Source organism: Globicephala melas, chromosome 1 (genome assembly GCF_963455315.2).
Source record: "Globicephala melas chromosome 1, mGloMel1.2, whole genome shotgun sequence".
In the NCBI taxonomy this organism is placed as follows: Eukaryota; Metazoa; Chordata; class Mammalia; order Artiodactyla; family Delphinidae; genus Globicephala; species Globicephala melas.
In genome coordinates, this window is record NC_083314.1 from 38,699,146 (window position 1) to 38,726,279 (window position 27,134).

Genomic DNA, 27,134 nt, shown 5'->3' on the forward strand with positions numbered 1-27,134 from the left:
ACAATTTTATTAGTGTCCAGTGTACATTTCTCTTGCTGGTGAAAGCATCTAGGTGATGAAACTGAGATAACCTAAGTTGTTATTTGTACTATCTATGTGATGCTGGGTAAATGAACTGAATTCTTTAAGTCTCTGTTTCATATTTTATAACGTGGGGTCAATAATAGTTTCTGTCCCATAGAGGGTCCAGAGGTTGGGGGATCAGCTTTAACAGAGACACTCAGTGGGGGAATGGCAATGAAACCAGCTAAGCTGGAGGGGAGGGTATAAGTAGGTGCGGTGTGTGGTGGGGTAGATGCTGGAAATGTTGTGTAAATGCCGTTGTATAGCATTTGGACTCACACTGGCCTTCTTCTTGCAATTGTTTTATTAACTGGAGTTTGTGTTCTGCCTCAAACACGTACCAAGATCCCTCTGATAAACTGCTGTTTTGGCCGATTTAGGACCCAACTGACTTTGAGTGGAGCTTCTGGATGGAGTGGGGCAAGCAGCGGCTGGTGTGGCTTCTCCTTGGCCACATGGGTGTGTCTCAAGTAGCCAACCTGCTTGCAAGGAAGGTACGGTTATGTGCATCATTTCCGTTTAAGCTTCTTTCTCCTTTGCTTTTTGTGAAGAAAGAGACCTGAGCTAGCGAATCAGGAGACATGGATATTAGCCTTGGAAGACTGGAAAAGATGGGAAAGAATTGTTACTGGTCAATAGGATAAATTATCAGATAAAAAGATAAAAATAAAAGATAAAGATAAGATAAATTGTTAATGATGTTGATAAGATAAAAATTTCATACATGCTTATCCTGTGCTTACTTCCTCCGAGTCGTTTTTCACACCAAAGAATATGAAGGTTTTAGACTCAAACTAAACTTCAGATGGTATTCTTTAAGACCATTCTTAATCAAATGATCCTATAAAAACCACCTGTTGAGAATATATGTGATTTCAGTTCAGAAGAAAGAGAATGATTTCATTAAGAAGTGGGAATGATTTTCATGTCAAGTAATTTATGCTACAGTAGCTGTTATAGATCAGAATTCTAGTATTTTGCTCTTTCCTTGGCCTGGTTTCAAGAACAAGAGATTCTTCCAAGAAGATGTTTGAAAAGTGCTTTTGCAAGAGCTGGGATTGAGAACCTCTTTATATTGTAGCTAATACGGGGCCTGAGATAGTGCCAGGAGGATCTTTCTCTAGTGTAGGGGCCAGGCTTTGTCCAGCATCCTCTCATATATGCATCTTGCCTCTGTGGTTTCCTAATCTGAAAAGAAATGAGTCTGTGCTTGGAATTCTACCCAGTAAAAACAAAGCACAGCCAAAAATGGACTTGGAAGTCAACCCAGGAGAAATGTTTGATTCTTAGAGGTTCACGGAGGTGAAGAAACTGAAGGGACAGAAGGAGCAGGAGCCTCTGGGCTCAAGAGACCTGGACGTGAACTGAGAAAACAGTGCCATGTGCTTAGAGATGTCACCGGACTTGGGCTATTTTTCAGCTCTTTCCTGAAAATTGGTACTTTCTGGGCCTGCTTCTCATCCTGGAATACAGAAAATCCCAGTAGCACACCAACTTTCTTTGTTTTAAATATGATAATGATTACTTTTTTGTACTCAAGTGGTTTCCATCTTCTAAAATAGCAAAAAATTAAAAATTTTAGATGCTGTCAGATCTGAATATATTTTAAAATTTCATACAACTTTCTTTTTTTCAGTTTTATTGAGATGTAATTGACATATGGCACTGTATAAGTAAGGTATACAGCATGATGACTTAACATACACATATTGTGAAATGATTACCACAATAAGCTTAGTTAATATCCATTGTCTAATATAGATACAAAGAAAAAATGAGAAAAAAGAAAATAATGTGTTTTCCTTGTCTTGAGAACTTTTAGGATCTATTCTATTCTCTTAGCGGCTTTCAAATATACCATACAGCAGTGTTAACCATAGTCATCATGTTGTACATTATATTCTTAGTACTTATTTTTCTTATAACTGGAAGTTTGTACCTTTTGATCACCTTCATTCAATTTTATATAACCTTCTGAGCAAACATGATAATAAGTAATCCATTGTTTTTTGTATTCCTAAACTAGTTATGAACATATCCACCTCAGCCTTCATTAATGTGTTTCTTTTCTTCCACAAATTTGTTTGGTATTTGCTAAGAAATCAATGTTTCTAGAAATTTAACATTTTTGTTTCTAACACAAAGTTTCTCTGCCCCTAGATAAATGACTTACTGCCCCTAGGTCTTAGTTTTCCCATCTGTAAAATAAATAGCTTAACACTTGTGTTTTCTATCTCTGTGGCGGGGCCGGGGGGAAGATGAACTATTTTGAGGAGTATGTGAAATTCAGCCCGTCTCACTACTGCTGCTGTGGGAAAGGGTCAGCTGTCGTGGAGTGGAAGAGTGCTGGATGATGGATTAGGTCCTGGGCTTTCTCGTTTGTTAGCTTTCTGACCTTAGAAAGGCTTTTCACCACTGAATCTTAATTTATCATTTTCTGTAAAGTAGGGTTGATGAGATAGTATTACTCTTTTTCTTTTCCTCCTTTTAAAACATGGTGGGCTTCTCACTATTCACAATAGCCAAAACATGGAAGCAACCTAAATGTCCATCGACAGATGAATGGATAAAGAAGATGTGGCACATATATACTGTGGAATACTACTCAGCCATAAAAAATGAAATAATATCATTTGCAGCAATGTGGATGGACCTAGAGATTATCATACTAAGTGAAGTAGGTCAGAAAGACAAATACCATATGCTGTCACTTATATGTGGAATCTAAAATATGACACGAATGAACTTATCTATGAAACAGAAACAGACTCACAGACATAGAGAACAGACTTGTGGTTGCCAAGGGGGAGAGAGGTGGGGGAGGGATGGATTGGGAGTTTGGGATTAGCAGATGCAAACTATTATATATAGAATGGATAAACAACAAAGTCCTAACTATATTCAGTATCCTGTGATAAACCATAATGGAAAAGAGTATGAAAAAGAATGTATATATATGTATAACTGAATCAATTTGCTGTACAGCAGGAATTAACACAACATTATAAATCAACTGTACTTCAATAAAATACATTTAAAAAAAAGGGTGGGCTTCATTTGTTAGAAATTTCATTAAAAAGTAAGGATGAAACATGGAAAAGGTAGGACAAAGAGGAAGCACCAAAGAAATGGCAGAAATAAATGCAAATATATCAGTAGTCACAATCAGTGTGAATGGACCCAATCCACCTCCCAACCCTAGAAGAGGATTGTCAGACTGGATAAAAGTAAAACAGAGAAAAAGGAAAATAAACAAAGAAATAAAACAGCATCCACAGGGGTGCTTCCTAGCAAGATATACTTAAAGTGGAAGGACACAAGGACACAGAGTGTTTGAAAGTGAAAGGATGGAGAAAGGTGTTCCAGCAAATATGAGACTCATCTTTGTCCCGTCCACCTAGATACTAGTGCAGTTTCATTAATAGCTGGCAAAGAACATTATTTGTGACAAAGAGGCTTCTTGTTTAATGATAAAAAGTTCATTTCATTAGGAAGATATTATAATTCTAAGTTTGTTTATTTTCCTTCCAAATATAGAAAGCAAAAGTTGATCAATACCATAAAGATAAATAGATATATCTGTGATTTTAGGGAGAGATTTTAACATAATTTTATCACTAATTGATATATCAGATAGAAGAAAACAAATAATACAATTAATAAGCTTGATATAAGAAACGTAAATGGGGACTTCCCTGGCCGTCCAGTGGCTGGGACTCCACGCTCCCAATGCAGGGGGCCTGGGTTCGATCCCTGGTCAGGGAACTAGATCCTACATGCCACAACTAAGACCTGGCACAGCCAAATAAATAAATAAATAAAAAGGTAGTTTATAAGCGGGCTATGAAGGATCTTAAATACTATAGTTTGGGAAGCAGGAATCCACTGAAGGTTTAAAAAAAAAAAAAAGAAACGTAAATGATTACATCTAACAACTGGAGAATTCACATCCTCTTAAAGAACACATAGAATATTTATAAAAACTAACCACATCTTAACCATAAAGTAATTTTCAATGAATTTCAAAGGCTGTGTTTTAAATAGGTTACCTTCTCTAATCCCAGTGTAATTAAGTTGGAAACCAGTAACACAATGACCTGAAAACTGTAATTCATTTAGAAATTAAAAGAGAAAGCAAACTTTAAAATAACAATAGGTAAAAAAAGAGATCATACTGGAAATTAGAAAATAGTTAGAAATGAATGAAAAATATATTACATATCAATACTTGTAGGGTGCTACTTGGATAATTTTAAGTTTATGTAAGTGCATAACTTTACATGCTCCTATTAAAACAAAAGAAAAGCTGAAAATTAATGAGCTAAGCATACAACTTAAGAAATTAGGAAAGAACAGAAAAAAGAAACGAAGAAGGAAAGAACAAAAATAAGAGTAGACATTAATGAAACAATCAGTGGCATGATTGGTCAAAAAAAATGCACAAATAACCAATATTAGGTGTGGAAAAGAGGATAAAAAAATATAGTAAGGATATTTTGCACAACTTTATGACAATAATTTTGAAAACTTTGGCAAAGCAGACACATTTCTAGAAAATGTGTCTTACCAAAACTGACTCATGAAGAAATAGAAAGACTGAATAGTACTATAACCATGAAAAGAAGTTGAGTAAGTAGTTAAAAATCTATTTGTAAAGAAAACAATAGTCTAACACAGCACTTCTTCCAAACATTCAAGGCACAAATTATTTAAATCTTTTCCAGGCTTTTTCAGAAAATAGAAAAAGAGGGACCATTCATTTTATGAAGAAGAGAGCATAAAATTGATACCAAAATCAGAGTATGCGCCCTACCAGATACTATGACTTAATGAAGATATAATAATTAGGACATTGTTGTATTGGCACCAGGATAGATAAATAGACCAATGTAACAGAATAGAGTTTAGAAAATACTTGTACATAGATGGAAACTTGATTTTGACAGATGTGGCATTTCAGATCTGCATGGAAAAGATAAACGTCAATAAACAGTGCTGACACAATTGTTGAGTCATATTAAAAAGAAATGAATACTTACCTCATACCATTCATAATCATTTTCAAGGTGAATTAAGTCCTTAAAATAGGACTTCCGTGGTGGCACAGTGGTTAAGAATCCACCTGCCAGTGCAGGGGACACAGGTTCGATCCCTGGTCCAAGAAGATCCCACATGCCGCAGAGCAGCGAAGCCCGAGAGCCACAACTGCTGAGCTTTTGTGCCACAACTACTGAAGCCTGCACGCCTAGAGCCCATGCTTCGTAACAAGAGAAGCCCACGCACCACAGCGAAGAGTAGCCCCCACTCGCCACAACTAGAGAAAGCCCGCGCGCAGCAACGAAGACCCAATGCAGCCAGAAAAAAAAAAAGGACTTAAAAAAAAAAAAAAGGGTATGAAACTTTTAGAAAGCATGATGTAGGAGGAGAATATTTCTTGATGGTAGGGTAGAGAAAGATTTCTTAATTAAGACACAAAAAGTATAACTTGTAGAGGAAAAATTTGGTAAGTTTAACCACATTAAAACCAAGAGCTTATCAATGTATAATAATCAATGTACATCTTTGTATGTATCCAGAAACACAGTGAAGAAAGTGAAAAGGCAAGTCACTAATTGAGAAGTTATTTGCAACCTGACAGAGGTTTGGTATTGGAATATATAAAGAAATTTCAAAAGGAAAAAACAAGTCACCCAATAGAAAAAGGGCTCAATATGGGAAAAGGAATTTGCAGAAGAGGAAACACAAATGACCAATAAACTTATGAAAATGTGTTCAACTTCATTAGTAGTCAAGCAAATATACCTTAAATCTACAAGATACCATTTCATACTTTCAGTTTGGCAAAGATAAAACAAAAATCCCCTGATGATATCAAGTACTGGCCACCTGAACTCATACAGAGAGGTTGTGAGTATGTGTTGGTATGGCTTCTTTGTATTACATTACCTAGTGAAGTCAAAGAGGTGCAAAGTCCACAGCTACCAGTGCTAACTCGGACATGTTCCCTGCAGAAGCTCTTCTCTGCCAATCAGGGGACGTGAGCCAGGACGTTCATTGCAGCAATGGGATTGTAGTAACAAAGAGGCAGAAGCAATCCAAATATTCTTTATGGGGAAATGGATGAATTGTAGTGAATTTATTCCATGGAAAGGAATGAATTATAATTGTAATTGTCAACGTGGCTGAATTTCTGGATCACGACATTGAGCTAATAAGGCAAGTTGCAGAGGAATCTATCAGATATGCTCCTATGCACATAGAGCTGTACAGATTACATGGACACATTCATGTGTATGATCACAAAGATGAGATAGCCATGAAAATAAATTCAGGATAGTGGTCACATCTCGTTGGGGAGGTAGAATCAGAGGGGAGAGGGATTCCCCTGGTGGCACAGAGATTAAGAATCCGCCTGCCAATGCAGGGGACATGAGTTCAATCCCTGGTCCAGGAAGATCCCACATGCCATGGGGCAACTAAGCCTGTGCATCACAACTACTGAAGCCCGTACGCTCTAGGGCCTGTGTGCGGCAACTACTGAGCCCACGTGCTGCAGCTACTGAAGCCCGTGTACCTAGAGCCCGTGCTTCGCAGTAAGAGAAGCCACCGCAATGAGAAGCCTGCGCACTGCAACGAAGAGTAGCCCCCGCTCACCGCGACTAGAGAAAGCCCGCACACAGCAATGAAGACCCAACGCAGCCAAAAAAAAAAAAAAAAAAAAAAAGCTGAAAAAAGAATCAGAGGAGAGATAACCAGGGCCCTTTTTTGGTTTGTTTGGTTTTGCTTTGATTATTTATTTATTTATTTTTATTGAGGTATAATTGACATTTTTAAAATTGAGATGTATTTGACATATGCTCAGGGGCCCTTTAAAGCACTGATAGCTTTATCTTTCTTAAGCTGGTGCTAGGTATGCAGGTGTTATTTCATTATTCTTTATACCTTATAAACTTTATAAATATTCCTTTCCCTGTGTTTGATATGTGATATATTTTTAACTGAACATGTGGAAGAATGGTGTGGCAGGGAGAAGGAAAGATGAGGCTGCCCTGGGCACACTGAGTTTTCATCCCCTACCTTCCTCACCGTTCTGCCATGTGCATCAGGCCCAACATGGCCCCATCCGACTGGTCTCCTTTGCTTCCCACTCTTTGTCTTGCTACCTCTTGTTTGCTTCCTGTAGATCAGTGTTTCTCTAGCTTTTTTTTTTTTTCATTATTTCTCCCCCAGGAGCATTTTTAGCTATTTTCCCCCAATTGTCACTTCCTCTTTATGACATTTTAATACCACAGATGTACCGTCTGTTTATGTACTGTGTACCTGCCTGTGCTTTATGCATAGAGGAAGGTTTTCTTGTCTGCAAGAACCAATTCCCCCCTTCCCCTGGAGCAGATATAGCCCCAGTAGACAGTGCAAGATGTAGATTCACCCTCTGCTCGTGGACGGATTTTCCTCCCTCTTTCCAAATTTCCTCTGTTTTCAGCTCCTGTTTTGTACCTACCACCATCAGAAACCTACCTAGGTTAGGATATAGATGTTCCTGTGGTTAATTTGCTTGTAACTTTGAGTTAAGTCTCTTCCTGTTAGGAGTCCACATTCAGGGTGGCTAAGGGCTCCTGGCTGAAACCCGGCTTTGTCGCTTTTTAGTGATGCAGTCTTAAGCCAGTTAATTAATATCTTGAAGCCTTTCTCCTCATTTGTACAACAGGGACGGTACCCGGGGTAGTGGTGAGAGTCCGATGGGTTTCAAGGTTGTGCTGGCATACATACGATGACAGCCAAGTAAGAGGTGACTGCGGCTGGGGTCCGAAGGCCTTTGCTGTGTGCCGCGACTGCGGTCTGTGTGTGCTCCTGGGAGCCGTTCCCTCTGTGGTGCTCAAAAAGGAGGCGACTGTCAGAACTTCTGAAACCCCAGAGGGCAGAGGCTGTCTGTCCAGCCATACCTACCTTCCTCTCCTGCATGTCTTTCTCTGACCCTGTTTCAAGCTTGAGCTGGGCTGTGGGAGAAAGGATGGGGAGACACAGTCCCGCCCCCAGGAGCTGAGTGAGAAGTGACAGAGGAAACCAGATCCTGATCAGGATGCTGGGAGGAGCGGGCCACATCTGCCTGGGGGTGTCAAGGAAGGCCCCCGAGGAAGTAGCTTGTGAGCTGTGCCTTGAAGGGAGTGGAAGCATCTGCTTATTTCAGCTTCCTGCATCTCATTACCAGGCATGAGTGGATAGGTGGACTTGTCTTTTTATCTGCAGAGCACATCTTATCCAAACTCAGTAGGAGGTTTTGTTTGCATTTTTCTTGGAATGTGGCAGAGTTTGCAGTGAGCCGTGTGTGTGTGTGTGTGTGTGTGGGGGGGGTTGTTCCCATCTCTTTGTGACCACAGGTTTCATGGCAGAGTTTGCACTGAGCCGTGTGTGTGTGTGTGGGGGGGGTCTCCCATCTCTTCGTGACCACGGGTTTGATTTGTGCAACAGCTGGTGGGCAGGGTTCTGGTCGGGCTGGGGCACAGTGTGCTCTTTGTCTGAGTCCGCTTGGTCCTTATGTAAGTATGAACCACAACTTTGGCCCCATTAGCTCCATGCTTTCACCACCTGGACTGAGTGTTCCAGATGGCCTTCATTTGGGTGGATGCTTTTGGTACTTATTCAGGGTGGAAGATTTGGGTTGCAGTTGTCTTTTGTTTCCCCATTCTGGGGGGCATCATGAACTGTGGACGATGCTGTGCAGAGGATTAGGCATTATCACTTCTTGCGGTTACAACCCTTGAACCCTGAAGGATGCTTCCCGCCTTCATCTACTATAATCCCATCTCTGCCTTTGTGGCCCTACCTCCTCCCAGAGAGAGGCAAAGAAGGGTTTATTTTCAAAAGTGGGATTTTCTTTTTCTTCTTTTTTTTTTTTTGCCATGACAAGTAATAAAACTTTCCACTGAGCTCCTCGGCCAAGGTTAAACGCCTTTTCTCTGGGTAGGGCTCTCTCTGAGATTTGGCAAGACTACATCGCGGGCAGTGCCCTGGGAGGGAGGGGAAGCTGAGTAACGGCTCTGAGCTTTGGCTAGGGGTTTGTTATGATTGGAACGTATGTGGGGTGGTCAGACAGTGGCCTCCTTTCTTGAACACCCTCACCACCTGAGACATTGCGTTCCCTGCCCTCAGAACCAAAAATACCCCCGTGCAAACTTTTTGAGAAGGCTAGCTGCGTAGGGGGCCGAGGCTGGGTGCTGTTGCTGACCACAGGGTGCGTTCTCACCTGACCTCTGACTGGCAGCACCTGCATTATTAGCACTGGGCCCCGGCTGGCTGAGCTCATTGGATGCAGGCTGAAGAGCGTGGTCCCATGGCGCTGGCTGAGACAAGTAAACTAACCTCTGGAAGGCCGTGGTGAACAGGCGCTCCCTTCCAGCATATTATCAAAACCACACACCTAATAGGAATCTCATGCATTAATGGTTTTCCTGGAATCAGACTCTTCCACCTCCATCACTGCATCTCTAAGGAGGGATGAAATTGGCTTTGTTTGGGCCCACGGGGCTTTGCTCCCAGGAAAAGGAGGCTAGAAGGCCGTTGTGTGGACTCTGCGATGGTTTTGGTTATTTTCCCTTTTTGTTTGTGTGGGGATACACACACACACACACACACACACACACACACACACACACCACACACCACACACCACACCCACCACACACACACACACACACACACACACACCACACACCACACCACACACACCACACACATACACACCACACACACACATGCCACACACACACACCACACACATACACACACCACACACATACACACACCACACACCACACACACACCACACACCACACACACACACACACACCACACACACCACACACACACCACACACCCCACACACCACACACACACCACACACACCACACACACACCACACACCACACACACACACACCACACCACACACACACACGCCACACACACACACACCACACACACCACACACACACCACACCACACACACACACGCCACACACACACACACCACACACACCACACACACACCACACACACCACAAACACACACACACATATATATATATTTTTCAGTAGCAGCTGCAGTTGATTATGTAGTATGCAATAAATTATGCCGTGCATAAGGGTTATTGATTGACTCCTTTTATTTATTTCTAAAACAGTGTCCCCCACTGAGTGGTTTCTGGGCAGATGTACAAAAAGAATTAATATACAGCAAAGTCTGGTCCAGTTGCCAGCAGGAGTCTTCACCACGCCTTTGCACTTTGGTTCCTCCCTACAGAGGTGAGCTAATGAGGGGAACCACTCAGGCACATCCTGTTATCACTCAGTGTCCACAGCACAGAACAAGCTAACACAGAAGGGAAGAAGAGATGATGTGAGGGGGGCATGGCCAGCCAGCTCCTCCTGTGGCTGGGTCCTGGCTCCCTATGAGGAAGAGTTGAAGAATATAGATTTGCAAAAGAAAAGGCCGCAAGTCCATGGTCTTTTCTCAGGGGTGCTGATTTCAGCCTTTGAAACACGCCAGCTGAAATTGTTGATCTCTCGGAAGTCTTCCCTGGGGTGACAGGAATCAGGTTCTATCAGAGAGTCTGCTTTCAAAGGTTGGTGCCTGTACCCTATCAGTTGTGCACTATTTGAGGCTTCCCCCAGCACAAGATTGTAAGAGATCCCTGTGAGTGAAAACAGGCAGTAGGCAGTGAGATGTGAAATAACACCTTTTTATCCTATCTGCATTGGCAAAGCAGTCTGTTCATAACGGGTTAGGTGTACAAGCAGAGACTTTGGAAATCAGCAGGTTTTCATATTAGTGACTAAAACCCCCAAATTTTGGTGCTAATTTCTTGTTCTTAGTCATAACTGCCAGGTTAAACCCCAATACCTGGGGAAGCATATCCACCCATCCGTCCACCCATCTGTCCATCCAACTATTCTAACCATTCATTTACCCAGTGTTTATGAAACACTTGCTATGTGCTAGGTACCATGTAAGATTCTTACGTTATTGTATTATGAACAAGACAGGATATTAATTTGTTAAGGGAGCCTATCAAAAAGAGAGACGGTTATGCCCTGTTTTGAGAAGTGGTTCAGTATAAACACAGGGGGCAATGGGAACCGAGGGCAAGTTCGCCCACCCAGTTCAGTCTGGCCTAATTCCATCAGAAAGGCCATAGTATTTAGTCTCGCTTTATCTCAACTGCCACGAAAACAGAGTACAGTTTCTTTCTTACTGTTTGTTAAACTTTTAAAAGTTTCTCCTCTTCCCCTGCCTTCCTTTTGGTCTCCTAATCAGGAACTGAAGAACCTGGAATAAAGAGAGTTAAGGGGGTCAGGAGAGTTCTGATGGGCTGGCTTCTTGTGCCCCAGCGAAGTTCACTCAGTCCATCTTATTGATGCAGGGTTCAAGTTGCTCACACTTTGATACCCTTTAAAAGAGCATAATGGTAAATGCAAGTTAAAGCCACAAGTTAATACCCTTTAAAAGAGCATAATGGTAAATGCAAATTAAAGTCCAACTACCAGAGTTGATCAGGTAAAAAATAGTAACAACACCAAATGCTGGTGAGGAGGCAGCATTGGATCCCTTGTATGTTGCTGGTGGAAATGTAGAATGGCCACTCTGGGAAACTGTTGGGCAGTTTTTACAGAGCTCTAAACATGCAACTACCATGCAGCCCAGCAAGCTCACCCTTGGGCATTTATCCTAGAGAAATGAAAACATATTTACATAAAAACCTGTACATGTATGTTCATTTCAGTTTTTATTCATAATAGCCCCAAGCTGGAAAACAGCCCAGATGTCCTTCAGCATGTGAAGGGTTAAAGAAACTGTGGTCCATCCACACTGTGGAAACTACGCAGCCATATAAAGGGGGCAGTCCTTTGATACCTGTCACAACTTGGGTGGATTTCAGGGAATTATGCTGAGTGAAAAAAAGCCAGTCCTGGGACTTCCCTGGTGGCGCAGTGGTTAAGAATCCGCCTGCCAGTGCATGGGACACGGGTTCGAACCCTGGTCCGGGAAGATCCCACATGCCGCGGAGCAACTAAGCCCGTGCGCCACAACTACAGAGCCTGCGCTCTAGAGCCCGCGAGCCACAACTACTGAGCCCGTGTGCCTAGAGCCCATGCTCCGCAACAAAAGAAGCCACCGCAATGAGAAGCTCACGCACTGTGACGAAGAGTAGCCCCTGCTCACCACAACTAGAGAAAGCCTGCACCCAGCAGCGAAAACCCAACACAGCCAAAAAATAAAAAGCAAGGAAATTAAAAAAAAAAAAAAAAGCCAATCCTAAAGGTTGCATACTGTATGACTTTTGGAATGACAAAATTTTAGAAACGGAGAGATTATTAGTGGTTTCTAGGGATTAAGGATGTAGGGTAAAGGAAGCAGGAAAAAGGTGGGTGTGGTTATAAAAGGGCAATGCAAGAGATGCTTGCGTTGATGCAGCTGTTCAGTATCTTCACTGTGGTGGACACTGAACCTATATGTGATAAAACCTTTTATGTGATAAAACCGTAAGAACTAAACACACATACACACACACACACACACACACACACATACACGAGTGCAGGTAAAACTGGGGAAACCTGAATGTCTGTGGATTGTTGCAATGTCACCATCCTGGTTGTGATATATTCTGGTTTTGCAGAATGTTACCATAGGGGGAAATTGGGTAAAGTGTCCATAGGATCTCTCTGTGTTATTTCTTATAACTGCAGGAGAGTCTACAACTGTCTCAATAAAAATCTCAGTTAAAAAAAAGCATCATATAAAATAATACTTGATTCGAATTTAAATCTCTAAATTAGAAACATCACAACCCAACATTTAATTAAGATTGTTTTATTTGTACACATTATTTGATCAACATGATTCTTTGTGCCTCATTTCAAGTGAACAGCAGTTTCCAATCATAATCGTCATTTGAACCTCTTAACTTAAATGAATTGGGCTATTCTGACTTTTAGGCAGATCTTTTATCAATTAATTAAAATTAATTAATTAAATTTAACTAATTGGTTTTAATTAATTAATTACATTGGCTGCGCTGCCCGGCTTGCGGGATCTTAGTTCCCTGACCAGGGATTGAACCCAGGCTCTCAGCAGTGAAAGCACGGAGTTCTAACCACTGGACTGCCAGGGAATTCCCTAGGCAGGTTTTTAAATCTTGAACTTGACATAGATTATGTCTGTGACCAAAACTGTGCGTATCTGCCCAGATCGCCCTGAGAACTTGGAGAAAACGTTTTTAAAGCCTTTCTAGTGATGAATCAGAAGTATTGTTTTGGAATAAAACATAACACACTTTCTTTTTTAGTTTTGAAAAGTTAAAAGATTCCTGGCATATTTGATGTCAGAGGCTCAATGTCTGATATTTAAGCATTTTTGCTAAAGAGGACACAGGTTTGATAAACTAAATACATAAGCACTTTTGGAGTAGAAATAGGTGGGACCGGGCTGTCTTTAGGGCTTTGCATATGAAAATGGTCTTTGAAACACTTGGGCAAAGCCCCCCTCCGCCTCAGAGCAGCAGACCTTCTATGCTGCTGCCTGCGCGGCTAGGCAGTGTCACATTTCTACTTCTCGCCCTCTCTGCCCTGCTTCTTGCTGGTCTAGGCGTGTGTGTGGGGGGGCGGGATAGGGGGGGATAGCGGTCGGAGGAGGTGTGCCCTAAGGGCTGCATTGATGGTGGGGGACTGTTCCTCTGATGCCAGTCAGAGAACAAGGCATGGAAGACTAATCATGCTGTATCAGCATCTTAGTGGTGTTTTCAAGGATGGAATTCCAATTGCATTCACTTTATAGAATGAAAAAAATCAATATGTTAGTCGGGTTCTAATTTATGTTTTAAAATAGGTGATTTCTTTTTTGCATTGTTCACATCTTTCCCTTTTTATCACCTGCCCGCCGTGAATGTGTATAGTGGAGTTGTCTTTGCCCGTTGGGGAGGATGAGTGTGTAATAGGAGGGATAGAAGAGAATATGAGGTTCACGTGGGTGCATTTTCTGTGATGTCTTAGAGAAAATTAGACATTGTCTGCCTCTACTCTTCGGCAGGAGGAAGATGGTGAGGGATGAGAGTATAGGACCACCTTGTGTGCCCCCATGGTATCATTTGTGAGCACAGGTAAATTCATCAGAGAATCTCTGGAGCAGATGGGGTTTGCACAGCACTATTAAGTAGTTCCTGAAGGTTCCTCCAGCTTTTTCAAGCTGAAGCAGCTTAAGTCTGTGGTTAAGTTCCCAAATGAATCCCAACAGGCTTCTTCCAAATGGATCACATAGCATTCAATAAAAACGTAGCTGTGTTACGTGTATATGTATGTAGCCGTGCACACATGGAAAAAGACTCCAAGTGGTAAATGCTATAGATCAAGTTGAAAAAGACACCCCTTCCCTTTTTTTCGCTCATTAGAACTACTTCTTAAAATAGTCTCTGGTGACCTTGTTCCTTATAATTGAACTCTGTCCAGAGGTGAGTGCTTGGGGGAAAGTTTGAAGCAAATTTATGTGGCTGTTTAATGAGGGTAGTAGGATGGAAAAATAGTAAAAATGAACTGCAGATTTCTCTGATTTTCTTGGAACTTCAAAGTGGCTGACCTAGTCCCTCATTTAAAATGTTCTCTCTTAGGCTGGAGTAGAAGTTTGGTAAGGAATTGTACTAAGGCAATATTTTGGGAGAGTTAGCACTGAAGGACGGCATTTACAGTGTGCAGTCCACATCTGTCTTTCCCTTAAAGAAGTCTTTTTGTTTTCACAGGAAGACCTAATTTCAAGCAGCCCCTACTTTTCAACTCAGTGTATTCCTGGAAATCCTATTTTTGAATGCTCACCAAAAAGCCACATCATATTTTCCTATAGGAATAATAACTAGTATTTGCCTTGTCCTTCCTGTGTATGCAGACACCATTGTAAGCATTTTACGTGCATTAACTTAGTTAATCCTCATGACAACCTCATGAAGTAGATACTGTTACTATCCTAATTTTATACCTGAGAAAACCGAGGCACAGAGAGATTAAGTAAGTTGCCGAGGGTCACACAGCTAGTTAATGGGGATACCAGGATTTATTTTAGGTAGTTGGACTTCAAAGCTTGAGTAATTACACCACTATGATATGTTGCCTCTCAAACAATGTTAAAACATTATTGTGGTTTTTTAAGTAAGGATTTACCAGCCAGATATGACCAAGAGTATATTGTAAAAGCAAAGACATGTTAATTTACCTGTTTAGTTATTCAATGTCAATAACTATAAAACTTGATAATGAAATAGAAAAATTCTCTCCTAAAATGGGAATAAATGTATCAATTGGATTGATTATGCAAAGGCCTCACTATCACTGAAAACAGGTAAGCTATACTTTTTCTGTGACACAAACTTGACTGTAAATAATATGCTAATGAAATAAAAATGTAATTAGAGATTTACTTGTAAGTCTCTGGTTTAAACTTTAGAAAGCCTTTTGTGGTTTAGAGGGTCCAGTTTTCTCAGAAAGACTCCCGAGGAATTTGCACCAGTATTTTATCTTACCTCCGTTTTGCAGAACAGTGTACGCAGGGGCTAGTGTGCCAGGTTGGCAGCTTTTCTAACTGTCTTCAGGCTCCCATAATGTCTGTTGAAAGTCAGCCATAAATCTCATTGTTGTGGGATCCAGTGGTCTGGGTGGTTTTGGCTGAAGGCAGGAAAGAGGCTCCTTTCTCGGGGCGGATCCGGTGGAGCTCTGGGGACCTGGGGCTAGACAGCCATCGCTCTGGGGTTAATGTGGAAAGTCCCTCTGAATCCTCTTTGTCTCTGTTACACTAAATCTCCAGGCCAGTGAGAACAGTTTGGTTAATGGGTCACAAGACATTACCCTCTTTTATGTAGAACCTTCAATAGCAATGCCTGTTAACTTACCCTTCTCTTTTTTCTTCCTCCCCCCCCCCATGTCTTTCTCACTGGGTCCCTCCCTGTCTGCAGCACAAACCCTGGATCCTCACAGCCTATGGGATGTGGGCCTGCTGGTGTGTGCTGGGGACCCAAGGCACAGCCATGGTTCTTATTCACACCACCATCTCCTTCTGTGTTGCCCAGTTCCGGTCGCTGTTCCTGTCATGGCTCTGTTCTCTCTTCCTGCTCTCTACACTGAGGCTTCAAGATGTGGAGGAAGTTATGGTAAGAGTCTCTGTTTTACCATTGGGAAGGAGAAGGCCCCTTTGGCAGTGCCTTTATCCAGGTAGATGCCTTTGTTTTCAGACAAGAGTCAATTGAAGAACTGTGGTGGCGCTCCCTCTAGTGGCCACAGGGGGTTGATGCATGTGAACCCTGGTGTTGCGTTCTGCAGTCTTTTGTATCTGACTATGCCTTAGTCCTTGGAGGTTGCCCAGCGCTGACCTTGTACCTTTTCTCCCAGTTTGGGCAGGCATGGATGGTGCCAGATGTCACAGGAACAAAGGGGAAAAAAAAGCAATATGCAAAAAAGCAAAAAAAAAATCCCCTATGCATTTAATAAAACAATCATCTGTAGAATGCTGCAGGGTTTATAGGGAACTCTCACATTCCTTATCTCATCAGAAGCCCACGATAGTCCCTGAACAGATAAGGGAGGTATTTTCCTTGCACAGAACATCTTGGGAAGCTTTTGATATTCTTTCTTTAGTCATGTGGAACTGGGCTTCCCATGGTGTCTTTATTTTTGTTCATTTGTTCACTCATTCGTTCACCTTTTCGTTGATTTAAGTGATAGCACTTAGAATTGGTGAGCCCTGGATCTGCACAGTCATGGGAAAGAATGCGACGGGAAGGATGAGCCAGTGGTTTTCTAGTCTCTTCTATTCACTGTCTCTTCTCCTCTTGAAACTGGAGGCGGTGTTTAACCTCTGAGTCTTAATTTCATCATTTGGAAAATGGAGGTAATAGCTGCTCTGCCTTCCTCATGGAGTTGTTCTAAGGATCCAACAAGATAATACGTGTTAAGCAATTTTGTAAAAATGGTAGCATTTTGAAAATTCAAGAATTCTTGCTGTTGTTAGGCTGCCTTAATTTTTCTTCACTCTTACCAATGGACTGGGGCGAATACTTCAAGCACATGTCTCAAAACCTGGACTTAAGAGAATAAGCAGGGTAGCGTCTCTCTCCTAACAAAGATACGTAACTTCCCAGAATGATTAAACTAGGCGATCACTTAAATAAGTGTGCTTAAAAATAGATTTGTGGGGGCTTCCCTGGTGGCGCAGGGGTTGAGAGTCCGCCTGCCGATGCAGGGGACACGGGTTCGTGCCCCGGTCCGGGAAGATCCCACATGTCACGGAGTGGCTGGGCCCGTGAGCCATGGCCACTGAGCCTGCAGGTCCAGAGCCTGTGCTCCGCAACGGGAGAGGCCACGACAGTGAGAGGCCCGCGTACCGAAAAAAAAAAAAAAAAAAAGATTTGTGATAAAAATAAAAACAAATTCACACCTAACTTTTGGGGGACCTGGCAAACGTTCAAAGACGGTCTCCAGTTGTAATTATCCTTTATTTGGGGACTCTTAGCATCAGTTATGGGTGTCAGTGGTGAATAAGTATTCCATTTGTTATGTAAGCTGGTGGTGTGAAAAATATTGCTGAAGGGGAGCGAGCAAATGACCAGAAACTAGTTGCCCTGGGTTTCCATACTTTCACACATGCGGTTTTCTTGGTTTTCCTTGGTGGCTGCCGAAGTCCTGGACGTGGAATAGAAACTCTGTTCGGTACTTAGTTTTTCAGTGTAAAGCCTTAAAAGACCCTCGTGGATCAAGTGAACAACTCTTTCCTTTGTCCCAATTTTATTTCTTGTATCTATTTCCATAACCTATTTTCTCATTAAAAAAGCAATACATACGTATTATAGAAAATATGGAAAATATAGAAAAATATAAAGATTATAAAATGATCCATAATTTTATGCCCTCACTATTAAGATTTTACCACATTTGCTTTTAGTCTTTTGTTCCATACCTAATTTTGTACGTGCTTTTTATTCTTTCATGCTGTGTTCAAATTATACTTTTACATACCTATCTCCGGTATGAGAATTTAGGTACATTGAGGGCAGGGACTATTTCTTTTTTTTCTTTTTTTTCTTTTTTTTGCGGTACGCAGGCCTCTCACTGTTGTGGCCTCTCCCGTTGCGGAGCACAGGCTCCGGACGCACAGGCTCAGCGGCCATGGCTCACGGGCCCAGCCGCTCCGCGGCATGTTGGATCCTCCCAGACCGGGGCACGAACCCGTGTCCCCTGCATCGGCAGGCGGACTCTCAACCACTGCGCCACCAGGGAAGCCCCGGGACTATTTCTTTTGATGATATTTCTCTAAAGCTTATTTGGAAAATAGTCTTCCACTACATGTGGAGCCAAATTAATGGTAGAAGAACAAAAGGAAAGATACACTGAACACATAAATCCCACGTGACATTTACAGACACACCCCATTTTATTGCACTTTGCAGATATTGCATTTTTTTTTTTTAACAAACTGAAGGTTTCTGGCAACCCTGCGTTGTCAGATGATCAACAGCATTTTTTCTGTTTTTCAGCGATAAAGTATTTTTAAATTAAGGTATGTTCTTTGTCTTTTTAGACATAATGCTGTTGCACAGTTTACTAGACTACAGTATAGCATAAACATAACTTTTATGTGCACTGGGAAAGCAAAAAATTGTGTGACTCATTTTATTGCAGTGTTCGCTTTAATGCGGTGGTCTGGAACCGAACCTGCAGTACCCTGAGGTCTGCCTGTATAAGTCTGTCGTTGTCTTCAGAGTTGTTGAAGGAGCTGTTAGAGTACCCACTGGATGTAGCTGATCTCCATGCTGTCCGCTGGTGTATCTGACAGATGCATATCTGGGAAAACCTTCACTCTGTGTTGCATCAGGCTTAATGCGAAGCTTATGGCTGATGTTAGGGACACTCTCCTGCCCGTTCCTCATTAATTGCTTGTTTTGATGATCGGTGATGTTTACCTGCTGTTCAGTGGTTCTCGACTCCCTGGATGGGACAGCTGCTCTGCCCGTGGAAGAGATCTCCTTCCTGGGAGACTGGATGACGTCCCTCCTTGCCACTCAAGGTTGTTGTCTCCTTGTGACTTTGCAGAGAGGGTGGTACCAGACGGAAAATGAGTACTACTTGCTGCAGTTCACACTGACCGTTCGCTGCCTGTACTACACCAGCTTCAGCCTGGAGCTCTGCTGGCAGCAGCCGCCGGCTGAGTGCACCTTCTGCTCCTTTCCCTGGATGGTGGCCTATGTCTTCTACTACCCAGTCTTCCACAACGGGCCCATCCTCAGCTTCCCGGAGTTCATCGCACAGGTGAGAGCCTTTCGGGGATTGGATGGGTGTTTCTGCAGATGATGCTTCTGTCTTTGTTGCTGTGGTCATACATGAGTCTTCATACAGGGGTGCCCACAAGTTTAAGAACACACATTATTGTCATGATTTCTGATAATAAATGAAATACTTCTGGGAAATAAGCCTTCAAAATAAAGGTCAGCATATCTCTTGTGCCTGTTGGTTGTAGGAGCTCCCACCCGGATTCTCTGTGGACTGTGGCGGCCAGAAATAATAACTGGGCACAGCCAGGAACTTGGGGGTAGGCATCCCCTGCAGGGCCGTCCCAGAGAAAGAAAACTGGCTTCTCGTGGTATTACTTGGAAAGTGGAAGGAGGAACTGGCTAAGCTCTTGTTTGGCAAATAATAGGTGCCCTTTTATTTTCACAAACTGCTTATGAAATAGCTCTGCCGTGGCCTGGGAATTGTTCAGGGCGATCTGGATGGGATCACAGAGTGGAGTTGAAGAGGGTTTGAGAGCAATGGTGTGCTTTCGGGTCTGGGTGCCTGTTTCTGCCTAGGATCTCGCCTCCCTACTTCTGGACAGCAGCCTTGTCTGGACAGCAGCCTTGTCTGAAGCTCATGGGAAGCCACCTTCGTCATTGCCACCTCACTTTTCCTCCTAGTTCGGATTTTCTTCCTCATTCCACAGCTAGCCTCGTGGAACACGTGTACTAAGTTAATTCACCTGAAGTGTGAGTAATCAATTGATGTTCCCGAAAAACAGTGTTTCTCAAAGGACATTCCTGTCTCCCTCCCCCCAACAAAACAATCCCCATGGAGGTGAGAACAATAATACGTATGCACACACAGTGCACACATGTGCAAGCACACACATGTACACGTGTGCACACACACTGGGGCCTGGACACGTAGTTCGAAGAGCAGGGCCAGCAGCAGTGTTTGACATTTTCGGAGGGCAACCTGAAAGGTGCCCCCTGCACAAATAGGAGGGTTCTTAGAAATCCCTTATTTCGTCTTAAAAATTTCACTGAGTTGCACATTGTACTCAGAAGTATATTTCTGCATTATAACAATAACTTAATGTTTAAAAATTACCAGTTAAATCATTGAATGTTTTCCTCTCTGCAAATCTTTAAGTGAAGTTGATATTCTGGGCAGATGTATGTTTAGTACTTGGTTTCTCATACCTCAGTTTGGGTTGTCTAGGATCGCTCTTTGGCCGTGAAGGAATTTGAAATCTGTGTTTGAAAATCATGGTTAAAATTGTGTAAAAGAAAGAGGTGGTTTAGTGATGGCAGCTGATCTCCTAACTCAGTGATTCTCCAAGTGTGGTCCCTGGACCAGCAGCTACAGTATCACCTGGGAAGTTGTCAGAAATGCACGTTCTCAGGCCCCTCCCCAGACCTAATGAATCAGGAACCCGGGGGCAGGGCCCAGCAGCGTGGTCCTGATGCTGTTAGAGATAGAGAACCACTATCCGAAGTTCTTAGAAGACCAGGGGGTTGGGTGAGGGTGGGGTAGACCCGGGGTAGGGTGGGTTCAGGTTCTCCGAATTTTGTCTCCTTTACAACCTCCTTGCCACTGTAAGTTTTTAATTCTAACGTTGCAGTCAATAACTTTTGGACTAAACATCCACAAGCACACCCCCACCCCTCCCTTGAAGACAGATAATTCTCAGAGAAACATAGACTAAACCTATTAAGAGGAAACAAATTGGGACTTCCCTGGTGGTGCAGTGGTTAAGAATCCTCCTGCCAGTGCAGGGGACACGGGTTTGACCCCTGATCCAGGAAGATCCCACATGCCGTGGAGCAACTAAGCCCGTGCGCCATGACTACTGAGCCTGCGCTCTAGAGCCCACGAGCCACAGCTACTGAGCCCGTGAGCCACAACTACTGAAGCCCGTGCGCCTAGCGCCTGTGCTCCGCAACAAGAGAAACCACCGCAATGAGAAGCCCGCACACCGCAATGAAGAGTAGGCCCCGCTCACCGCAACTAGAGGAAGCCAGTGCGTAGCAACCAAGACCCAATGCAGCCAAAAATAAAATAAATAAATTTATATATATAAAAAAAGAGGAAACAAATTATTTTCCTAACTGCCTCTTATCCATTAAGGAGCTTAGCCCTATGGGATCTGTACTTTGTTGTTAGGCAAATCATCATTCTTCTTAGTTCTCGTCTGTCTCCTCCTTTCTGATTGTACCCTGTAGGGTCTTGAGGGAATATGAAAGGCGGGTCTCAGGGTCCTGAATATGTTACACAGAGGCGAGCTTTGAGATTATCGCTCACCTACATCCTTAGCCAAAGGCTCTTGTTTTTGAGTTTCAGCCTGGGGAAATGAAGGGGCTTCTCCCTGTAGGGAGTCAGGTCTGGAGACTCCAGGTACCATCTATGTCCCCTCTCTCTGTTTTTTTTACCCCTTTCAAAGTGGTAGCAATTGCCGAAAGCAGGGAACTCAAAAAGGCAAGTTGGAACCTTTCTCTGTGGTCTGAGAAGATTCATAGAAAAGTCAGTCTAGAAAAGGCAAAGTGTTTAATAAGCTACAGGGCAATAAAAACAAGCCAGGTGGTTTCTGCAGTTGCTGGGGGCGACCTCGTGTGAGAAAAATGGGTCTAAAAGGAGAGCAGTTAAACTAGGGAGCTAATCTAGTAGTGAAAGGGCTCCTTCAGAGAAGCCGGGAGGGGGCAGAAGAAAGCCAACTGGAAGAGCTTGTAAGTAAGGTTTGCTCTGAACGAGTGCTTGTGTGAATGAATAAATGTTAATAGGAAATGGTAGTATTGAAATTTTGGCTCTTAGCTTCTCAGGTCAACACTCACAAACTCTAAAGAGCAGGGAGAGACTTGCCACCAGGGGGCAGCAGAGCCTCACCGTGGAGACGAACCCAGCTGGGCAAACCTCAGTCCATAAATTTACAGTACTAGGCCCACCCTGGGAGAATGTTCTCTTTCACCCAGTTTTTTTTTTTTTTTTTTTTTAGTGTGTAAATTTACATATCCAAGATGAGTCAAGTATAGAAGAGGTGCCTCTGTAATGTATGGCATGTGAAATGTGTACACATCAATCATGAACAGGGGAAAATGTGCCGTCAACAGGCCTCAGGGCCTTAACTTGAAGGCCATCTCTGATGGCATTTGGAGTTTCAGGAATATGGGCCCCGTTTATTTTTCTCCCAGGGTTCTATGGAACTCAGATACGGAGCCGGGGGTGAGGCTGGGGGACAGGGTCGGGGAGGTCTAGGGAAAGGCAGGAAATGCTGTTTATTTGCTGAGCTGGGAGCCTGGGGCCACTACATCTTAACTCTGAGCAGGTTGAATCATGCAGTGAGGGAGGAGCTGATATGGGGGGGACGGTGAGCCTGGGTGTGGGAGGACCAGGGGGTTTTCCTTGCTGAGGGCTGTGTTCCTGCCCCGAGGGGAAGAGCCAGTGCTCAAATAGGGAGCTAGGTTGGTGGTTAAGAGCAAAGACTCTTGTGCCCAATCCTATTGTTACAGGGTTTGAATCCCTGCTCTGCTTTGGCTTGAGAGCTTTTGGTGAGTTACTCACCTTAGTTGTGACTCAGTTTCCTTATCAATGAAATGGGAAGAGTAATAATACCTCCCTCACAGGGTTGTCATAAGGATTAAACGATTTTGTATAGATAGTGGGGCTTGACATGTAACACTATGAGGTGTTAACTATTACTATTATTGTTGTTATTGTTATCCAAAAGCAGGGGCATTTCTAGGGTAAGTTGTTGGAGGAGGGCATTGAAAGGATGTGACCACTGGTTGACCTGCAGTCTGGACCTGGGCTGTTGGAGGCTCTTCCCCCCCCTCCCCTGCCCTTGGAATATACGTTCTGCCTGCCATTCCCACACTAGGAGCCATTTCAGGGACATAGCCTTGACCTTGAACGAGGAAGGTGTTGTTGAGACCATCTGAACTGACTATGTGACTAAACCCAGGTAAGGCCTCTATTTAAACTTTAAAATTCTGGCCAGTGGATGCAGAGATCTACTTGCCTTTCAGTGCCCAAGACAAGGCTCATCTGTAAGCTCCCTTGCTTATTAAACCTGCCACCTGCCAACCCGGAATGGTCTGGCTGTTTTTCTTTGGTCTCTCCTCGCCCTCTGTGTACAAGGGGCCAGTTGCAGATTTCACCCAGGGAAGCTCCCGAGGGTGAGAACTAACATAAGTTTATGCTAGAACTGAGGCCCTGGGTGTCCAGGCTGATAGGTGAGGGCAGCAGCAGGGGCCATTCTGGGCAGGATTCTGGGCAGGGACCATCCTTGATCTCAGAGGAGGCCAGCGGAAGACAGATGCAGGCAGTGGCTGCAGGCGCAGGGGCGGGCCCAGCCCCTGAAGGACCAGGCCTGGCAGTCAGCATCACAGACAAACCACTCTGGGTATGGGGTGGGCTCTGGTTCTAGGGCGCATCTGGAATGATGCTAACTGTGAGAAGTAACCCTAACCGAGCACTTACTCCTAACCAGGCTTTCCATGTTCTGATGCCTTTCATCCTGGCAACAACCCCAGGAGAGAGGCACTGTCGTTACTCCCACTTCACAGACGGTAACACGGAGGCAAGGACAGGCTCACGCAATGCGCGTTGGGATGGGAGGGACGAAGACCAGACAGAGCCTTGTCGCCAGCTCGGGGAGCCGCACAAGAGTTAGAGGGAGGAAGCAGTGTGGCCTGGTGGACGTGTGGGTCTGGAGGCTCAAGCTGGCCAGACCGGGTCCCAGTCCTGTGACAGCTACACCGACTGCAGGCCCTACTTGCTGTTCTGCCAGAGACCACTCGGTACTACTGGCCTTGGTCCGGATGCTGGGGAGGGGCAGTGAGGGTCTGATTAGGGAATGATTTCCTGGGAGTAGGGGTACGGTCTATGACCCTGGGCTGGAGAGAAGCTCCCGTGTTACAAAGGAACAAGACGCGGGCTACAGTGCCCTTGACCCAAGCGTGGAGGTTGGAGCAGAGGTAACTCAGTTGAACAGTTGCCTCTGGGGAAAGCTTCTGTTTGCTGCTCTCCAACATGGGTATTATTCGTATGCGAAAGAAAAGAACCTTTCATCTTTGAGCACTGTCATCTTTAATCATTAGCATATCTTGGAAGGGCTTCGATATTCCTTTTTATGCAATTTGCATGAAATGAGGTTTTAAAATACAACGTGTTTTAAAATGCGCTTCGCAGATAAGTTAAGGTGTATTTTTTAGCGGAGACTTAACTCAAAATGCCCATTGATGGCAGTTTCCCGTGGTCTTAAGATTGGCACTCCCCTCAGTTTGAAATACCTCAAGTGAAATGCTTTGCGTGCAGAGGTTGAATAGTGAGCGACCCTGCTCGTTAGGTGAGCTGTGTGTGGTGTGTCTTTTCCCGCTGCTGAATTGACAAGGGACAAATATAAATGGGCTGTAATAACAGCACAACTCTGAAGAAAGACTAATAACCATGTTTTTAAGTAAAAGCGAATAGAATGAAAAATTGGATTGGTTTCCTTCTGCTGTGTTTACTTGTGCAATTAAGGAGTAGACGTTTCTCTTACTCTGGATGGGGAGGCATCCAGCATCAAAAAGGGAGCATTGCAGAGAGAAGTCCAGCCCTTCTGGTCCAGTGGTGACACATAAGTATGCCTATTTTTTTTTTTTTTTCCTGGTACGCGGGCCTCTCACTGTTGTGGCCTCTCCCGTTGCGGAGCACAGGCTCCGGACGTGCAGGCTCAGCGACCGTGGCTCACGGGCCCAGCCGCTCCGCGGCATGCGGGATCCTCCCGGACCGGGGCACAAACCCGTGTCCCCTGCGTTGGCAGGCGGACTCCCAACCACTGCGCCACCAGGGAAGCCCATAAGTATGCCTTTTTAAACCTGGAGAGCGAGTTTGGCCCTGGGGAAAGTAGGGAAGTCATTATTGGGAGGCCAGTCAGTCACAAAATGCACCTCATGTTTCTTCTTAGTTACAGATACTCGTGTCATTTTAGACCGTGCGTTGTTTGGGGAAGGAAAGGAGGGCCTCTGGACTGAGCTTGAGATGTGGTCGCCTGGAGCTGGAGGTGATCGGACACTTATTTTCCTGATGGCCTGGCATGGCTGTTGTTCTGATCTCACAGTGGCTTCCCTCCTGTCTAGATGCTTCTCCTCTCCCTGGGACGGGGCTGCACACCCAGTGGTGCTCCAAGGCCTCGGGTGCAGTTCTGCTCTCCAGGGGACCTGAGCTTGGGGTTGGGCAACTGCTCAGGGGCCTGCAGGCCATGTGCATCGTTGCTTATTTGGGAACACTGGAGACAGTTGTGCAAAGATTGTCTTTTGTCAGCACTGCTTTTGAGGTCGTTATCACATTCATTCAGGGAATCTGCTTTCCTCCAAGAGTCTGGCACCAAGAAAGGCCCCTTCTGTTGGTCCGGAATGGTTTTAGGTGCCTCTTCATGTCTTAGCTTCCCCAGTTGCCTTGGTGTGAACTGTTCTAGTCTCCACAGACTAATGGACACTGTATTCATAATTGTTTCTTCATTTGCTGATGGTCATTTGGTCAAAATGAGTTTGCTTTAGAGAGCTGAAAAAGGGTTGAGAATAAACAAAGGGCAACTCAGCGTGTAACTAAGAAAGTCTCCGAGTGAGGTGGGAAGGTTAGGAGAAATAAAGATGGGTAGCACAAAAGAGAGACAGGCTTGCTGGTCCATAGAGAGGATGCTGGGCTCCCCTGGGGAGGTCCTGAGACTCGGCATTTTTTACAAGAAGGCTGCAGAAACAGAGGGCTTGCCTCTTTAACAGAGAACCAAAGTCTTCACAATATCGTAAAGTTACATTACTTTTTGCCCTGATTACAAAAATAATAATAGTTAAAAAATAACAAGAATCTTAGTATCCAAAGATTACCATCACTGCTGCCATTTTGGTGTCTGTGTCTCCAGCCTTTCTTTATTTATGCACATTTATATCAAAAAATAGTTTGCACGGCTACGTAAGATTGAGGCGCACTCATGCATTTAACCAAGCCCCAAGCCCATACTGTTGGAAGTTTGGGTTATTTCCTTTTTCTTCTCAATTATATAATGCAGACACGAGGGATCGGGCAGGTAGGGGGTCTCTCACTGAGGATTTCTCCATCCACCGGCTTGTCGATGCTCTGCTCCAGACTCTGTAGCATGTAGCATGCACGCTTGACGTAAGGATCCATATGAAAACCACCCTCAGTTATGCCTAGAGATGGAAAGGGGCCTGCGTTGGGTCGCTGTGCTGCGGCTATAATTGCAGTGAGCTGTGATCCCTGCAAGCCTGCAAACCCATCTGTGCCCCACCTTGCTTCCTGGATAACCTTCCCAGCTAGCGCTTCCCCTGTCAAACTTGGCTGGGTGGATCCTTCAAAGCAGTTACTTCTGTTTCCTAATAAATATCTTTCTGAGGTGAACTGAAGAAAATGAAAGGAAATTCCTGTTAAGTTGATCAACTTACATTAAAAAATTTAAAACAACAGCTTTCCTGGACGTAGCTAACCAAGCAGATGGCAAAAGGGGGCAAGCCATTTATGCAGTTTCACTGCGCCAGCCAGAATTTCTTGGTCTGGTTTCTTGCTGTAAGAGGACCGTTTGAGACCGTGGTAGAATAGATGCTCAAGAATGGAATAGAAATTAACTCCTTGGCGTGTAGATAGCCCATCACCTCTAAGGGCAGTGCCTGCCGCCCCTCCTGGCTGCCGTGGGACCCACTGCGCCTTGATGGTTAGAGGAGAGGAGAAGTTAAAGAAGCATGTCAGGATCACCTTCCCCTAGGGATGGGC

The 27,134-nt window shown here is 44.0% G+C and overlaps 1 protein-coding gene across 15 annotated transcripts in view; it reads left to right on the forward strand.

Annotated features, from left to right (window-relative positions):
* Positions 1 to 27,134, forward strand: part of HHAT (hedgehog acyltransferase) — a 360,564-nt gene that overhangs the window by 59,606 nt on the left and 273,824 nt on the right. For 11 of the 15 annotated variants that reach the window (XR_009563044.1, XM_060294452.1, XM_060294417.1 and 8 more), the window contains 3 exons: positions 444 to 557; positions 16,055 to 16,249; positions 19,185 to 19,400. Coding sequence is in view for 14 of the 15 variants with exons in the window: in XM_060294452.1 (XP_060150435.1) it covers positions 444 to 557; positions 16,055 to 16,249; positions 19,185 to 19,400 (525 nt within the window). In the remaining variant the exon portion in view is untranslated. The remainder of the gene's footprint in view (positions 1 to 443; positions 558 to 16,054; positions 16,250 to 19,184; positions 19,401 to 27,134) is intronic. The other 4 variants (XM_060294462.1, XM_060294437.1, XM_060294441.1 and 1 more) reach the window with 3 other exon arrangements.